The 18272-nt window shown below is 46.3% G+C and overlaps 1 protein-coding gene across 10 annotated transcripts in view; it reads right to left on the bottom strand.

The window, feature by feature from the left end:
• GRIP2 (glutamate receptor interacting protein 2) overlaps window positions 1-18272 on the bottom strand; it is a 288332-nt gene that overhangs the window by 46564 nt on the left and 223496 nt on the right. For 6 of the 10 annotated variants that reach the window (XM_014946824.1, XM_014946823.1, XM_014946831.1 and 3 more), the window contains exons 2-7: window positions 13449-13529; window positions 10083-10218; window positions 9128-9273; window positions 6195-6281; window positions 5832-5907; window positions 5096-5241 (exon numbers count right to left, since the gene is read on the bottom strand). In XM_014946824.1, the coding sequence (XP_014802310.1) occupies window positions 5096-5241; window positions 5832-5907; window positions 6195-6281; window positions 9128-9273; window positions 10083-10218; window positions 13449-13529 (672 nt within the window). The remainder of the gene's footprint in view (window positions 1-5095; window positions 5242-5831; window positions 5908-6194; window positions 6282-9127; window positions 9274-10082; window positions 10219-13448; window positions 13530-18272) is intronic. The other 4 variants (XM_014946825.1, XM_014946822.1, XM_014946827.1 and 1 more) reach the window with 2 other exon arrangements.

Genomic DNA, 18272 nt, shown 5'->3' with positions numbered 1-18272 from the left:
CCCCCCCCCCCCCCCCCCAACAAGAGCAGTTCACAGAAACCCAGCCATCCACTTTGAAGGAAAGGCCAGCAGAGCCCTTGAGAGCTTGATGCCTCCTCAGCCCTTAATTATTCATAGTAAAGCTTTTCTCTTGCAAAGCTATGCTCCGCTAAAAATGCTGATGCTACTTGGCTCCAAAACTTGATGCATGGCTCATTCTTGCTCTCTGATAAACGGGAGCATTGATGCAGATCTCAGAAGCTAAGCCACAGTGAGGTCTTTCCTGAAATTTGTTGAAGATGCTGAGTCTCTGGAGAAAGGAACATCCCTTGGAAATTTCACCTGAGGATCAGCCAGGAGATGTTCAAGCTCTCGTCTACTTGCAGTGCTCTTTTTCCCAGGGGAGGAAAGAGGAAAAATGAGCCACGTTAAAGGTTGTGCAGGCTTCAAATAAAACACTATTTATTCTCTGTTGAAAAGGAGCCCTGGGGAGACCTGCAGGCCCTGGCAAAAAGAACAGCCCCATTCAATCAAAAGATACACAAAGCACCCAGCTAAAGCCTGTGGAAGGTGCACTTAAGCCTTTGTTAGCAAAGGAAGCAACAAGAGACTGAGGATCTCTTCAAACAGCAAACACCAGCTATATATTGGGTTTGCAGCCCATGTGTGTCTAGCACATATCCTCTGCAGAGGGTCACAGATTTATATTCCTCCAGCTGAAGGGAAGGAGATAGGAAAAAAGAAAAAAAGCTTGTCGGAGTTGTAGACCTTTCTTTGCAAGGAAAATACCTACTCCTCTCAGTTTTACCCAGCATCCAAGCTTCACAGCTTTGCCAAGTGTTTCCCAGGGAGGTCTCAGCACAATGGTGAGAAGAAAGAGCTTTGGGTACCTCCTCCCATGCCAGGATCAATAAGACTATAGGAAATCACAGTCCTGCCTCCAGCCCACAGTCTCACCTCTCACCACATGGGCCACCCTGACATCCCTTTTAATTCTCATCTCCAGTGGCATAGATGAGAATTACTCCAAATCCATTTTGTAGAGGCATTTGTTGAGACATTACCAGCCAAACCTCTATTAATTATTCTAGGGAAAGATTTGGCTCAAATCAAAGGTCAGGAGTCTGCTATTTAGCAATATTTGTGAGGCGTGATTAACACGGGGCTATTACACCCAAGCTAATTTAAAAGGAAGCACGGAGAGGCCAGGGCAGGCCATGCAATAACCTTACTGTAGGGAGTCAATTGGTGTTGCTGCTTTGGCACCATGAGGTGTTTCTGCAACATCACCCATGGCTGCAACCTCACCCAGCATCTGTGGAAAAGACATCTGCAGCTCTCCTGTTTCACAGCAAATCTCACCTTTCTAAAACCAAGATTCTTTCTCACAAGCTGAGAGTCTAAGCAGTCATTCTGGAGGCTTAGGACTCACCAGATATTTAACTCAAATGCTGCTCAGCATGTACTGAGACAAAAACCACACTGTTGCAGAACAAGCATCCCTGAGGCCAGTGACACCAAGTTTAATATGGATACAGCAGCTTGCACCATTTCTCTAGCGTTTTGTCACCAAGAAACAGAAAAAATACACATGTATATGCTGCCTTGCATGACTGTTGCAGATTTTCACTTAAGGGTATAAAAGTGTTTTGCGGGCAATGAATTGTGCTTTCCAGAGGATGATGGTACCATTTACAGATTGGGAAATTGAGGCACAGCTGTCACACAACTTGTCCAAAAATACAAGGGAAAGGGAGAAAGGGAAGAGGGAATAGGTACCAAACTTGCAGATGCAAAAAAATAAACCACAGCCTCTTAGGAGAAGAAAACCAGGGAGCTGCCCCCTTCCTGACACAGCTTGTGATTGCAGAAGCTTGTGATCCCTCTGGCTTCACAGCCACATGGAGGCTTCTTACTTCACAGGTCCCTCTTCAGACCCTACCTCCTGCCACTGCTCAGCAGATGCCAAGCGCTCACCCATTTGTGGGACACCACCAGCCCGCCACTCCCTCAGCAGGAGAGTCCCACAGACCCAAAAATCTCCAGCCTAAAAATGAATAGGCGGAGGGGCAGCCAGGGGAAGGGAGAGGAGGAGAAGGCACAGCAAGTCACTTTGCTCAGTTGTCATCTCTGGCTGAGAGTTTACCCCCTCCATGAGTCAACCCTAAAGCCTTGCAGCCCTGTGCCTTGCATCATGGCACACACAGCTTATTTACAGAGTTACCATTTAAGTGCCACCAGTTTCTGGCTGATCAGTTTACTTGTTGGTTTTTTACTTTTTTCTCCCCCCCCTTTTTTTTTTTTCAGGGTTTGTAAGATAGAGTGTCACAGTGGGAAAGCATCTGTTTATTGCAACGTTTATCTGGCAAAGGGCAGAGATTTTCCCAATGCCCAAGGGAGGTGCCTGCACAGTTCGCACTCCTTTTAAATGGAAATGGCAGATTAATTTAATTCCTTTGGTGGCCTTGAGAAATCTCAGCCAATTTGATTAAAAGCCTGCTGTGGCCCTGTCCTACCCTGGCCTCCCTGGTGGAAGCCCAGCAGCCAGGGGATGCTCGGTGGTGGTGGCAAGCAGCTGCCGTGTCCCTCACATGGAGAGCGGGGCTGGCCCCATGCAGTTCATCCTCAGCGCGTAATTTTGGCTGGGAATCCAAGCAGCCAGCTGGGGAACGCCGTGATTCAACACTCCCCCGCGGAAGCCTTGGTCTCTCACCAAGGACAGATGCAGAAAAACAACTTTCCCTCCTCGAGGGTCAGCCCACACCACCCCGGTGTGTGCGGCCGCAGTGGAGAGCGAGCCCAAGGCAAAAAACTCTATTTTCCCTGGGGATGAACAGGTCAAGCACCACTTCATGGTGATGTCTCCAGCTCTTGTAAAGAATCAAGTGAACTATGTGGCCACGTGTCCCTCCAGCCCCTTCACCAAGTTTTCAAAAAGGGAATTAGGAGTGCTCCCTTCAGGCTAATAACATCCCCACAGGGCTTCCAGCACCTCCTACTCCCTTCCCTCATCGTCTTCCTGGGGCTGGGAAAGAGAATTGTAATAGCTGAGATTTCGAAGAGTCTGTAATAGTTGTGATTTGGGATTGAAGCACTCATCTCCTGTTGCAGTTATTAGCTGTTGCCTGGCAAAACTGCAGAATTGCTTTAAGCTAAACATTCTACATCATCTTGCCTTAAAAGAAAGCAGAGCAAGAATATCCCTTTACAAGGTTGGGGAGAAGTACTTTCTATGCAGAAATTATCTAAGAAAGGGGTTGTTTTTACATCTTGGGAAGTATCTGGTCGTGGTGCACCGTAATAGCAACACAAGATGGAGAATCACTGCATAAAACCCTACCATCGCTCTGTGTTCACTCAACCCTAACATTTTTATGTGGGAGAATTACTCAAGAAGAAATACCCAGACACCTTCATGGCTATTTTTGCTCCAAGTCAGGTTTTAAAACAATCAACTTTCTGCAACAAAGGCACCGGGGGACTATACAAACAACAAAACCCCCCAAAAAGCCCATTTCACACGCACCATTAATTGTTTGCTACTGCTCAGACTTGACAGCTCCGTGCAAAATCCCTCCTTAACTCTGCTTGCCCCCTCCCCAGGCAGGGCTGCCAGCCCAGCCAGCCTGCAAGGAAAGGAACGGGCATCCCTCACTGACCACTGCAGTTACCACAATCCAAGCACATAGGAAGGTAGAAAATAGGGTTAAGGTGGTTTCTGTTTTCCATCATTTAAGCACTTCCTCTTTTTCATGAATACCAGCCAATTTCTAAGGAGAAGCTGCTCCCGTAGCACGGCAGAAGCCAGGCAGGTCAGGTTGCAGGCAATGGCTGAGGCAGCAGGTTTCCCTTCCAGCTCTTCCAGCAGAGCACGTGTCTGTGTGGCACATGCTTACCCAGGTCCTGGCAGCCTCCTGCCCCAGGGGAGACCCAGTATGTCCACACTTGTGGAGCTTCTGCTGAAAGGGAGGGGAAAGCTTGGGAGAAGGAGACTCAAAAGGAAGCAGAAAGCCCTCAGGGCTGGCACAAAAAGCTCCCTTGTCCTGGTGCAACCCTCTCACACATTGCATGGAGTGAGTTTGGCTGTTCTCAGCTTGGGGGTAGTGTGGTATTAAACTCTCTCAGCTGCAGATCCTTTTTCCCTCCTCACTGACTAATCACAAAACAACCTGGTATCACGGACTCCTATTCCTTACTGGATACTAGGCTCAGACGTGCTGAACTGGTTTGCAAGATTTGTGGAAAAAAACTCCAACCTAGGCCAGCTTGTAGCTCCAGCGGAGGCAGAAACCCCTCTGGAGACATATATGCAACATCAAAATCTAATGCACAGCTCAACGAGCTTCCAGAGCCAACACAGCTTCGGACTCCGTGGTAACCTTAAACTCATTAACAACGCTCCCTGCAGTAACAGCTGTGTGTCACAAAGCCAGCTCAAAATTACTTTACAGCAGCTAATAATAAACTCTTTCCCAGAGCTTGAAGCTGAAAATCAAATAAAATAAAAAACAACACAAAACAAAAAAACAAACCACCAACCCTCCAAACCCTCAAACTTAATATCTACTGTGTAGAACACTTTTTAGAAATACCCATCCTCTGCCCTCCAGTAAATTCTATCGTCTTTGGGGTCAATCAGTTGATTACCCCACATTTATTTCAGCAGCAGATCTGAACTAACATTTCTAAGAAAGAGAATAGTTCTAGAATTAAGTCAAAATTCAGAACCAAAGCTGTAGCCATATCAAGTCTCTGCCTGCTTGCAGCTCACTCCCCTGCACACATTTAATAGTGTATTTGCAGTGCTGGCGGAGCGCCGACATTCCAGTGCCCTGTAACTCCCATTTCTCCTGTGCCCTCTTTGCCTACATTAGAAACTCCCCTTTCCCCCCCTCCTCTAAAATCAGTCATCATTCCCATCCAGGCACGCCATCGGATAAGGGCATTTCAAATGCCTTTAACATAGACGTCTTTGAACTCTGCATCCTACACCCATGTTGGCAGCGCGTTGCTCGGCAATTTTTCCACTGAAACCGAGTATCTCAGTTGCTGTCTCTAGTCTCACATGGTTTCCAGGCAGTTAGAGAAAATGTGACCACAGCCACCTTTGCCTTACCCATGATGGTCACATCGTACTCGATCTGGAAGAGTGCCTCCTGGCTGCACTGCCGCAGGATGTTGAGGGCATCGGCGTGGGTCATGCTGTGCAGAGGGATCCCATCGACGCTCAGCAGCCTGTCCCCAATTTTCAAGGACCCTTCCCTGTAGGAAGCCACAGGCAAAAGTTACTAAAAAAAACTTCTGCTTGTATATATATGTATTCATTTATATTTAGATGTATTTTTATATATTTTTTTATATATTTATAATATAGCTATAGATGTTGTGCATATCTCATATAATTATATAATTTTGTATACATTTTATATATACATAGGGGGTGTATATATATATTAAAAAGCCGATTACTTTGATCCTGTAGGAATTGAACACTCCTTGGAACAACGGTTTGGGTTATTTATAGTGCCAGGCCCATCACATTAAATTAGCAGCATGAGAATAGATAGACTGCCTCCTGGTTTCTAACACAGCATCAGCTCTTCCTCTGCTCAGGTTCAATTAAGTGGCTGCCTCTGGAAGAGGAGCTTCTGCCTATACCTGTAACATCTACACACGGGTCAGCCCATGAGCATTGGACCCATCCTTCCCACACACCACCTGTGTCATTCCACACCAGCAGTGTGAGAAACCTTGGGTCAAGGAGGACAAGAAGGACACACGCCCAAGAGCATGGTGAGAGCTGCTGGTCTGTCTTGTGAAGGCAAACATTGGAGGTGCAACACAAGCATTACCTGTCTGCTGGGCCACCCGGCCTCACGTAGGTGAGCACCAGCGGCCTGGACTTGTGCCAGTCTTCATGGGCTCCCCCTGTAATCAAACCCGGAAAGCCGTAAGTCACTGGAGGCTTGAAAGTCTGAATGAGAGTGCTGAGAAAGGAGAGCCATTTATCACATAACAGCTGACGCAGCCTGAAAGCAAAAAGACTGCCCTGGATTAGGCAGCCGGCAGTCCCTGAAGGCTGCATGGGATGCTCTCCAGGACACGCTTTTGCTTTCGGCTGAGGTTTATGACATCCCTCTTCCTAATTTTCTCTTGCCACTTCCCAAATCACCTCTGCCAGTGCTCTTTTGTTTTCCACTGGAGAAGCCACTAACCTCTCAACACGAAGCCAAAGCTGTTGCCTTCCTTGTAGAGGGACACCTCAATGGTCTTGGGAATAATGCCAGCGCTGCTCTCCGGCACTAAAGGAAGAGAGAAAGACCCAGTTGCCACCAGACAAGCTTTTTTCACCACCCTACAAAATAATACCAAAACCCATCCAAAACTCATTGAAATCAAAGTCCAGCCCCATACCCATATTGTATCCTCCCTGTTGGAGGTAAAAAAAGCCTGACCTTGACACGTGAACCTTCATCAGAACCAACTATCATGTTTTAGGATGATTTCACCAGCTCAGTGTTGTGCATCTCCCCTCAAATTTTTCTTGGTTAATACTCTGACATTCAAGTAAAACCATCTCGTTTATCAGCTGGCTTTAATGCGTTCAGCATTACTCAAAAGCCAGAAGCTTCTCCCACAGATGGAAACTTATTAAACAAAACCAGCAGCAGAATAAGGAATCAAGTCACCGTCTGACCTTAAAGAAAATGAAAATCCCAAATCCTCAGTGTAAAATGTTGGGCATTTTTCCCTTACCTCTCATATTTTGACTTTAAAAAAAGATTAAGTGAATCCTTTAAACTGATCCTAGGGGCAATTCGGTAGTTTTATGTTAAATATACAGTACTATTTAATGTACAAAAGTAAAGAGAAAAAGAAAGAAACTGTTTCCGTCCTTTGCCATCCCCTGATATTTAATGATTTATTGAACTACTGCGGTGAATGTGGGACAATTTGCCATTCTTCTCCACCCAGAACCACATGTGGCATTTCAGCCTGGTCCACTCCAAAAAGATCAATTCCTAATCTTCAAGGCAAGTGCAATGAATGGCCACAAAGATAATCAGAAAGGAGAGAAAGAGCTTGACTTCAACCTGGCAAATCAGAGTTGAAGGCTCTTCTAGGCACGTCTGTGCTGGTGTCCCCCCTCCTTGGCTCAGGAGGGGGTTTTTGGAGTGAACCTCCTCACTGTCCTCGCTGACCACATTGGTCTTCACTGCCAAGCACCCTGAGGGCTTGCAGCCGGCACCCAAATTTGGGCTAAACTAACTCTTAAACTAACCTAAAAGACATAAGTGGAGGCATGGTACTGCTTGGCAGGCAGACAGCCCTGGGGATCAGCCAATGGCAAGGCCAAATAAACCCCCAAAACACTGTCCCCCGCATGGCCGCTTTGCTCCTGCTGCTGCACACAGGCTGCTAACAGGGACACAGCCTGGAAACGCTCCAGAAGGGAAAAGCTCAGGGCACGGGAAGGCTCCCAGCTAAGGGGTGATACTCACATACCAAGAAAAGGGTATAAAGCATCCACAAATGAGTTCAGAAACCACCCAATTTCCATCCTAAGCACTCAAGCATGAAGTGCTGCAACAGCCTTTCGTAAGATCAGTGGGGAGCAGGGAAACCTAAGCTAGTGTTAACACAGGGCTTGCTTATTTATGAAAGAGATGATGTGACACAGTGGCCTGAAAACCACACTTGGACTTGCAAGGTCTCTTCCAGAGCAGGAAATTACAAAGTGGGGAGAAAAATTCAAACCCACAAGCACAAGCGAATGAATTGCACTCTATTTCTGCTCTTTGCCCAGGGAAAGAGAGAGAATGAGAGAGAGAGGCGGGTGCACACAGCAATAACAAACCCTCACCGCAGATAAAAGCCCACAATGAACTGGAACAAGGCAATAATTGACAATTCCCTGTATTTTTCAGTGCCTCTTTGTTTGGATTAGTCATAAACAGCATCAATAATCTCATTGGAGAGGAGTCACTGTTTCAGTGTGTGTGTCCCTGCCCATTCAGAGCTGGGGACATTTTGCATCGCTGCTATTGATCGAGCCATGGGGCATTGGCCCTGCTCCTTAGCTGGTAAGTACAGCTTATCAGATTCCTGATAGCCAGGCTCCCAGCTACGGAGAAAGGTTAAGAGCTGTCACCTCTAGTAGTATGAGAACATGGGAAACTTGAAACACAGGGTTTTACCAGGGCTGTGTGCTACAGCTAACTAATATTTGCAGCAGAACGGAGAGGGATGATAGACTGAGATTTAGTTAATTCAGATTATTATTTTTTTTATTTCCTAGGCCTTTATATCATCATTTATACATTCAATACTTTTCACATAACGGGAGCAGCTATACCAAAGCTATGCAGTGTAAGATAGCTTCCTATCTGGGGCAAAACATTTACATTTCATTATTTTTGTTTTGCCTCTCGGCTTATTTTTAGTTGTTCTATTTCTTCTGTCCAATCATCCTCTGATTGATTTAGGTAACTGAATGAGTAATAACTGTGGAGAGCGTTTTCACAATGGAAAGCCTGTGATGAGAAACTGTATCGAGGAATTTGTTTTAATCAGAACAAACAAACAAGGGAAAAGGCAACACAGTCTCCCGTGTCAGGACACAAGCCCTGTTAAAGTGAGTTGGCCTTGCCAGCTTCTGCCAGGGCTCCTTAGCTGGAAAGCAGATTGCTTCAGCTTCCCTTCTGAAAACACATAACATTTCAAAGCATCTTGAGGAATAACAGCATTTGCCACAGTTCAGGAAAGGGGATCTGGCAATACGTGCTTAAGACTGAATGAAGCCTCCCATAGCCGTGCTCCAAAAGGGAAAAAGAAAAACAAGCCGAAGCAGCATCAGGAGGCAGATTGGCCTGTGCTACTGAGTCACTCCGAGGCAAGACAGACCTAATCAGCCATCTCCCAGCAGTGTGCATGAACAGGCACCCACTGTGCCGGAAAAAGCACTCTGCTCCGACTGCACATAGCTCTGCAGCATCCTCCGCCGCTCCGCCAGCAGATGAAGGCAGAACGTCAAAATGCCCCTGGATACTGCCCTGGCCACAACAGTTAATGCACGAGGAAGCCCATCTGTACCCCAGGACAAAAAGCAGCCAAGAAAAGAGAGCAGTGTTATCGGAGAGGCACCCACCGGCTGGCGGGAGCTCGTACTCTACTTCCAGCACTACCCTTTCGCCCACGTTTTTCAGCAGGCTTATGATCTCATCGTGCCGCAGCTTGGTCAGGTTAATGCCATTCACCGACTTGATGTAATCCCCGACGTTCAGCTGGTCACTTCTGCAAAAATAAACACGAAGAAAAAAAAAAAACAACAGAACAGTAGTAGCACAAAATCTGCTACACTCAGCCTGGATGTGCCTGATGAACATTTAGTAACTGGGGGACTCTGAACAAGCCACCAACACTGGGCTGATCTTAGCTGTCTGACTGCATGTGCCTGCTATCAGGGAAGTGCTAAAATCGAAGCCATCTGTCTTTCCCAGTGGCAAGTGTTCAGATCGGTACATACAGCAACAATCAGGGTATACATGTTCACAACCTCTCTTTTTGTTGCTCAGTTCCCATTCATGTAGAGCAATCAGTCAAAGAGAAGCACACCAAGAGCTGTCTGGAAAAAAAACCCAGTGCAGAAAAAGAAAATATCTTTCCTTTTTCCTGTTTTCTGCAAAATTGTTCAATTACTCCTTCCCTTTCTCTGCTTCTTGGAGCCTTTCTTCTCCCATTCCTTTTCTGAGCCAATAACATTACATTCACACTCAGTATTCAGAACAGATACAATATTAAACCACTTAGCTTGATCAAGATGTATTGTACCATGCAGCTCCTCTGACAAGGCTGTCTAATTTCACAGAATCCCAAATATCCCTACACAAAATTTCAGAGCATAATTGCACAGAGCATAGAAAATAACTCAAAATAGAAGACGTTCTACCTACTGAAGCAACAACCTTGCATTCTGGGGCACTTGAAAAAAGGGAGTTGGGTGCCAACTATTTTAATTATAACCATATTCATTCGGTAGCTAGAACATGCAACTATTCCCTCTGGTTTTACTGTGCTTTCTGCACCCCATTTCCATCTCTCACCTTGCAGCCAGTCCTCCTGGTCTCAGATTGGAGACTCTTGGCTTTCCATCTTTGTCTGTGCCACCTGAAATGGTTAATCCAAGGGTGCTTCCTTCCTTTTTAATCAGCTCCACGATGGTGACCCCTCTGAACTCTTCTGAAAGATTAGGAATAAAGACAAACATCTCAGTGGAAGGCACATTCCTCCCAGTCCCAAGGGCAGCCTTTTCCTACAGGTGGCGGGAGAGCAGACCTGGAATGATTTGTACAATTAGCAAGAAGAGAAAGCTTCAGTCCATTTAAAATTAAGTTGTGAAACAGAAGTGTGTCCTGGTGGAGGGAAAGCATTGGCATGCAGGTCTGGCAGGTAGGACAAGCAGAACAAGGCAGAGGAGTGAGGGCTTGTGAGAGGATAAAACCTTGTGTTTCAGTGTGCTGGTGGTGGCAGTGGAAGGACTCAAAACCAGGGTGATGGGATCTCAACAACGGTCCAGGGAGACTACCTCAGGAACTATGTTTGACAGAGTGGGGAGGGTGTTAGGAGGGCTACATGTCAGGCAGTCACAGTGACCACGTAGGAGGATGCTATGGACCTGGAATAGCTGTCTGAACGGACAGAACAGGGTGGATCTTAAAATAATGTGATTAAAAAAATCTGAGACATCAACAGAGTTGGAAGAAAAAGAATACAATGTGGAGAGGGGCGGGATCCTGCCATCAGCAGGGGAAGGAGGGGGAGGCATGACCTTAGTTCATTCACAGCAGTTTCCCCACCCATCTGCACCTAGTCTAAGTTAAACCTCGTCCATATCACCCACATCATTCACAGCTGGAATTGAAAACATGAGTCACTCGTACAACACAACTGGTTCCACATGCGCTGTCAGCCATAATACGTATGGAAGGGTCAGGTTTAGGGGGTGCACACCCCACACCTGCTGCACCAGTTCCACTTCTGTTTGCTGCAGGCAGCATACATTTTACTTTCCTTTAGTCCAAAATGACATTCTTGTTTGTCCAGCACCAAAATATAAGCCCAACCTGATGCCAGTTTTGAGCCTAGTACACCCCTCATCTGGGTTTTACAAAACCAGGGTCCCTAAACTATTCCAACCTCTGGATTTGACATGGAGGAGGGGAGTAAGTTAGGAAGAGGGCCAGCACCAGCCTGAGGAAGGACCAAGAGCTCTGCAGACTTGGCAAAGGCAGCTCCACATTAATCCACATGACGGCACTCGCACTCTTTGCTCAAAGGAGGACTAGCCCTGGGGCAAATGAGATGACTTTCATGCCTTGCCAGAGCCTCCTCTAAGAAGCTTTTGCAGCATTTGTCTACAACATGATCCATCCACCTCCACTACCTCTGGTATTCTAAAATCTCCCATAATTTTACAGGAGGAAAACAGTCTCCCTCACACAGGGTGCCTTTCTCCAAGACCATGCAGGGGAAGGTGGTGATGGGCATTGGCAGCACATGGCAAACAGCAGACGCACAGCTGTGGACAAGAACCCATGCTCCAAATAGCCCAGGAGGTTGTTTGCACAGCCAAACCCCATCAGGTTTAAATTAGATGCTCTATTTGGAGAGGGAACATTAGAAACCTCTTGTACACTATGATTTCCAGAGCAAGGCAGGGTCTCTTAACATATTGACACAGAAGGTCCATGCTGGTGCAGGGCTTCCCCCCTCCATCCTTTTTCACTGGGAGAAAACACAGTGTCATTTGGCAGCATGGCGCCTCGTCACTACTAGCACTTTGCTCCTTGTGTAATGCCACCACAGCACCAGAAATTGCACCCCACTTCCAAGTCCTGCCATGCAGTACCTGTTTTGTAAAGCACTTCCAAGACTAATCTATGCTCTTGATTAACGTGAGTGGGGAACCTCTTTGCAATCTAGCGCCAGTCTGGAAGGTGTTCAGGCACTGCTGGGCACCTATTTAACGTGGCACTGGCAGCTCGTTGTAAAATGTCAGGTCCACAATGTTTCTGCTTTTTAAACTCAATTTTGATCCCTTGCCAACTACAGTAACTTAGTTTTCAATTCACCAACCCAGGATCCCAGGGGCTGCCAGAAACTTTGTGGGGGCTCCCTGCCATGCTGGAAGGAACACCATCCGGCACTATCCTGCAAATTTCCTCTCAACTACAGACATGACTGATCCACACAGATGGTGCCGCAAGGGGAGATTATTAGCTCTTCAATGGGGTTTAATTTTGATCCTTGATAAGTGTTTAAAATGAGAACTCCCAGAGTGCAATTATCCATTGTTATGGGTTCAAGGAGAAACCACTGCTCCGAAAAAAGGCAAGTCCCTGAGATCGATCTATCAAGGTAAGCAATAAGGGATTCTGACCAGTACCACTATAATCTATTGCTGCTTCAACAGACACACACAGATGTAAAAGTGAACTAGTTAAGCACGATCTGGTCCTTCAAGACATGCTCTTTAGGCATCATAGGAGAGTGATCTTGGATTTCTTCTATTAGCATACATTCGGATTTTGTTACGCAGAGCATTCCAGGGCAGGAAGAGCACACCTGAATTTTGCCCTCCCTATTAAGATGCCCCGAGTTGTTGGACAGACTGCATCTTGTGAGCAGGGAGTCAGCCCGTCTCCATCAGGGCTGCAGTACAGTGGCAATGTGTTGCAGAAGCCCCAGAGGATGCAGAAGATATCCCCTAGAAAAACTGCAGAATGATGAAGCAATGGCAAAAGGGCCCTGTTTCCTTCCCACCCCCTATAGCACACTAAACCAAACCTGTGACTGGGTCATTCATGGTCAGAAGTCAAAATGAAGCCCCAGGCCTTATTAGGAAGGAGCTGAGTTGTCTGGAGTAGCCCATCCAAACCTGCTGGCGTGCTGCTGGTAGACAAAGCCCAGCACTACCAGTGGCAAACGTACTACCATTTCTCCATTCCCTCTTCAGCCCCCAGGGGTGTTCCTGCATGGGAAGGTTTATCTCATACACCAGTCTGCTGTGACTGACTAAATATCAAAACAAACTTAGTCACACATGGGAAATACGAAGCTTGCCAGACACTGCCAGTCTCCCTCCCCACCCGGCGAGCTGGGATGTGGCAGTGCCTCTTCCCTCTCTTCTTTGCTGCTGTTTTCCTCTTTGTGGGTGTCAGCCCACCACAAGAACCAGTCCTTTCCCGGCTCACTGTAGCCACCATCAACAGCTCCACACCAGACTGTGATTGCACCAGTAACATACCACTCACTGAGACTGGTTACTACCATTTCTGCTCCCCAGCAAAAGCCTTGCTGACTGATGCACCAAAATGGGCTTTTTGGAGGGTTTTACCCATTTTAGGGGTAGTCAGTTAAAGTGTAATGGATGCCTCAGTTTTGGAGCAGGAACTCCTCCCCTCCTTTACCTGGGATGCTTTGCCTCCTGGAGACCAGGGCTGCGTCCATCCCACCGGAGTCCTTGCTCCCCTTCGAGTAAGGGCCATCGTCTGTGAGCAGAGTGAACACAGAAGCTGAAATTAGTACCAAAAGCAACAAACAGCAGAACCAGAGCGCTACAAGAGGTTTGCCCTGGTGACACTGGAATTGGGATCACATCCATGTCACAGACTGTAGGCAAGAAAAAACATTACCAGCCCTGGCTTTGCACTGCACCATGTAGGCTATCTCACTTTTTAGAGAGGGAGGGAAAGAAACAAGAAGGCAATAACATTATCTGATTTATTCCTCTTGGAGCTAATCCGTTAGGACAGAACAAAATTCCCTTACTCCTGTAATTATGTGGAACAGCTGAGGACAGAGAAAGCTGTGGCATTAGTCTCACAAGTTTTAAGCCTGTCATTATGCTTGTGAGGAAACTTACAGTCTTTGGAAATGGAGTTATAGATCAGGACACTAACAGGGCACTAAATCACTATACTTGAACGAAATTGCCTATTCTTATAGATCCCATTATTTCAAAGTCACATTTTCCTGCTGCTGTTCCAGCCTCTGTACAATACAGAGAGCACCTTCTCTTAAGTGATTTAAAAAAAAAAAAAAAAAAAGTCAGAGGAAAGAGAAAATAGTATTATGCACTGTAACTGCACCATCCAGCATAACTTTAAATTTAAATCTAAAGTATTTAAATATCTTTGTATCCTCCTATTGGAAGACTTATATACCATAAAGGTTATTTGCAGAGAAGGGAGCATGCTTCTACAGATTTCCTTGCCATCCATCTAAAATGTCTGGGTTTATGGCATTTCCTAAAAAGCTGGAGCTTTTTCAATCAATAATTTCCAGTAACCATGTAGTATCAAATAACTCCCATTCTCAGTGACAACATTCCTGGATTGCCCTTCCCAATTTTTCAATAGCTATGAAGGTTTAGAAGTCATACACGATAGTTTAAATACGGGTTACTAAAATCCTTATTCATTTATTTCTGTCCGCAGTCCTTCAGTAACTTGTATTTAAGTTACAGAGAAGTTTTTGTCTTGCTATGTACAAAGAGAACAACCACCCTTGTTCAGCCCCATTCTAGACAGTGGTCTGCACACAGAGAAATCAAAACCAATGTTCCATTTGCTGGCAGCCCACTTTCCCCACAAAGAGAAAAATGATGGTGTAAATTTAATCACGTGGGTTACACTTAACCACGAGGAGAGGAATTTCACTCAAGGGCTTGAGCATTTTTCAAACTTAAAATGACATAAGGTTCCAACTAAAGTAGTTTCCAAAAAAGCAAAATTTTTTTCTAATCTAGTTCTATTTCTTGTTATGCCACACTGAAGTAACTTCATAAGGTGACAAAACTCAGTGAAAATTTTGGCTGACTCAAATCTGCACTTTCAAGCATAAAAAGTTTCAGCTGAAAAATAAACACCATTTAGTTTTTCAGCCCGAATTTTGCAGCCCATTGAAGGACTATGTAGATATCCAGACCACAGGCTCTTCTCCTGCATCACTTTGCTCTTCCATCACCGCTAAACTGAAGCTTTCTAATGAAGTAAGAACTAGCACTTGGCACTAGACCACCACTGAGCTATGCCAAGCCATTGCTGCCAAAACACATTGAACCTTGATACCCAAGCATCCAGGCCCTCTGTGAAACAAGGGAATGAAGCTCTGCCTTTCAAAATCTAAGGGGAAGAACAGGTAGGACAAAACAGCACTGTCCTGACCACGGAGACCTTGCAGCATTACTCAAAGCTGACAGTGAAAGCAGCAGCATTTGGCTAGAGAACTACAGCAAGCACCAAGGCAAGACATTGATTTCAGATAGGTGCTGGTACACCCTGGCATCGATTCTAAGAGCAGAAGGCTTGAAAATGAAATTTGCGTTTTTAATAGCAATGGTTCTTTGGGTGATGGGCAGGCCAGGGTCAAGGTTAATCTGGGTTTAATGACTCTGGAACGTGGTTTAATTTACTTGGGACAGTTTAGCTCCAGCAGCCAATTTAAAAAAAACAACAAAACAACAACAAAACCAAACCAAAACCAAACCCAAAGCCACACACCATCTCTTCTTCAATAGCTGTTTGATAGTGATAAAGATTAAGAGCTTTCAATCTCTGCCACTGTTGGCCATGTTCATCTTAACGTGTCTCTCTGGAAGGTTTTTCCCTAATATCCTGCCTTACCCCCTCTCTGTAACCCCACACCTTGCAGAACTGCAGAGTCAGAAAACAAGGATGGTTTGGGAATATAAAGCAAGGTGACATTTCCTGTGGGAGCAGTAGGACAACGCTGACCCAACTACTCCCTGGCCACACCATTCTGCCCAGCAGCTACAACCTCCTTTTATTTCTTTCCCAAATGCAGCATCACATTGGAGGAGGAATCCCAAAACAGCAGCTCAGGAAACTCAGCATGAGGTTGCTTTATCAGCACTTGAGGTAAGTCTGGCAAGAGGCACCTGCAAAATACCCTGGGACATCCAGCACTGGAGCCTTTCAATGGCACTGCAACATCAGCATGCCTTTGGTCACACAGGACATTGCGGATGGTGAGGACCACCCCAGAACACAGCCACCTTCCACATCAGAGCATTACAGCCAGCTCTGACCCCAGGTAACACGCTCAAGGCAGCAACGTTCTGCTGCAGACGGGATCCCTGCATTCCCGTGAAACCACGCAAGATGGTTCGAAGCCAACTCCATAATCTGCTGGCAAAGTAAAGCAGTCAACCATCTGCTTCACATAAACACACCGCCCTGAACCAGACAGCCACCAGCGCCCTTCTGTGCGTCATTTCCCCATCGCGTCCCCCACCAATATTGATACGAAACCCCAGTTTGCTAACGGTTACCCTCCCTACTGCAATAGTTGTTGGCAAACGTGCCTTGGCTACCATTTCAGCAAGCAACCCGGTTGCCCGTGCATCAACAACAGCTTCCACCACCAGCCAAGTGGCCAAGAGCAGCGACCCGAGCCGCAGCCGCTGCCGGCAATTAGCAACGCACCCCCCGCACAGCCCCGCTCTGCTTCACTGACAGCCGGCAAATAATTAGCACCGCGGCTCCCCTTCCTCTATTGCCTCTACCTTCCAAACTCAGTTGATTATGTGAAAAATGTTTGGGTTTTTCGCTCATTATCTGGCTAAAATGTTTGAACAGGAAAGGAAGCTGCCACGCGCCGCCTGCCGAAGTGTGAATTGGCATTTGCTTGCATTAGCATCCCTGCCGCGTGGCTCTTTGTTCATTTTCAGCCGATTTCCTGCTCTGCCACTCAAGCTGATATTAATTGAGTCACTTTTTTCTGAGCGTTTTTTTTTTCTTTTTAAGGGAGGGCGTACTTTGTTTTTTTAAAAAATAAATTCCTTCTCTTTGTGCTCTTAGTAATCGATGCAGAGGCAAGGCTGGTAACTAGCCTGATTGCTCAGTCGGCCCAAATCGCAGCACTAACCCAAGCACTGAAAATTCATGAATCTCTTTAGTACCTAAAATTGGGAAAATAACTCTTTTTTTTTAAGCATGCACAGGTTCCTTTTGCAAGCAATCAGTGCTTGAGCCATTAGAGATGTGTTTTTCAAGCTTTTTCTCTCACACCAAGAGGGCCAAAATTTTTCCAAAGAAAGAAATTATGTAATTGGCGACTTTCAAGCAGCTGTGTTAATGCTGGCTCTAGATCTTTCAGAAAAGCTCATCAAGTACAAGACCCTCAATAAAACTGAGAGCACAACACTTTCCATATATTGATCCCAGGGGAATCTGTGATAATATAGAAAAGTTCCTGTAAGTTCTCTGAGAATAGTTTTTGCCATTTTGGTTTCTTACTAACACCAGGGAGAGAAGAGCTCCTGAGTCTCTGTCCCTGCACACGTGGCCCTGAGGTCTCCTCCCCCCGCAGCATCAGTGCCTTACAGTAGTATACATCTCACAGAGTGACAAGAAAGAAGAGATAATTCCATCTCATTCCCTCAAAACCAAACTGGACTGATGAAGGAGCAGGAAAAATACCTCCTTGCTTTAGCTGAAATACTAGGGGCAGGAAGAAGGGAAAGTCAGGGCATATTCCAATATCCTACCCTGCTGCCAGGCTGTTAATGGCTGTTTAATTGAGATTGTACCGGTAGCATCCAGGTTTCAAGAGAGGACAACCCAGGAGTTAAAGACCCTGTCTGAGGCACCATTGCTTGGCAAGGCAGCACAGAAAGTTTTCCCAGGGAGGATGAGGCAGGGGGAGATGTCAGCAAAATACGGGTTTTTTCCAGGAACCTGCACCCAAATAAAAGAAAATTGGCATATTCAGTCTTCCTCTGTATCCCTGACAGGGGAAACCCCAGCCAGGACTGGGGGTAGCACAGTGTGGAGCAGTTACTGCCCCTCAAAACCACTCAGCCACAGGCAGCAGGAGCCTGGCACGGCAATGCCACAACTACAAAAGAGGTGGCCCAGATTGGACCAAGACTCCCTCTGGAGTGGAGCAGGGAGCTCACCCCTGGGAGGAAACCATCTGTTTCCAGAAGAGCCCTGTTGTGCACAAGACAAAACAGAAAAATAGCAAAACAAAACAAAAAGGTGAGGGGACATTTGAACGGTTTCATTGCTTGCTCTTGCTTTACTCCAGTTGTTTTTTTTCCCCATTCCCTAGCTTAGCATCTCACCACTGAACATATTGCCTGGGAAACCAGGCTCCCCTCCCTCCCTGGATCATACTGGGAGGTACCGGAGGGGTGCCGGCAGCAGCAGGGAGAGCAAAGGCTGCCCAGAGATTAGTGTCTCAGTGATTAATCAGCACAGAGTTGT

This window comes from Calidris pugnax, unplaced genomic scaffold (assembly GCF_001431845.1).
Source record: "Calidris pugnax isolate Ruff unplaced genomic scaffold, ASM143184v1 scaffold81, whole genome shotgun sequence".
Taxonomy (NCBI): domain Eukaryota; kingdom Metazoa; phylum Chordata; class Aves; order Charadriiformes; family Scolopacidae; genus Calidris; species Calidris pugnax.
The sequence above is the reverse complement of the archived record's forward strand: the minus strand, read 5'-3'. Positions and strand labels throughout refer to the sequence as shown.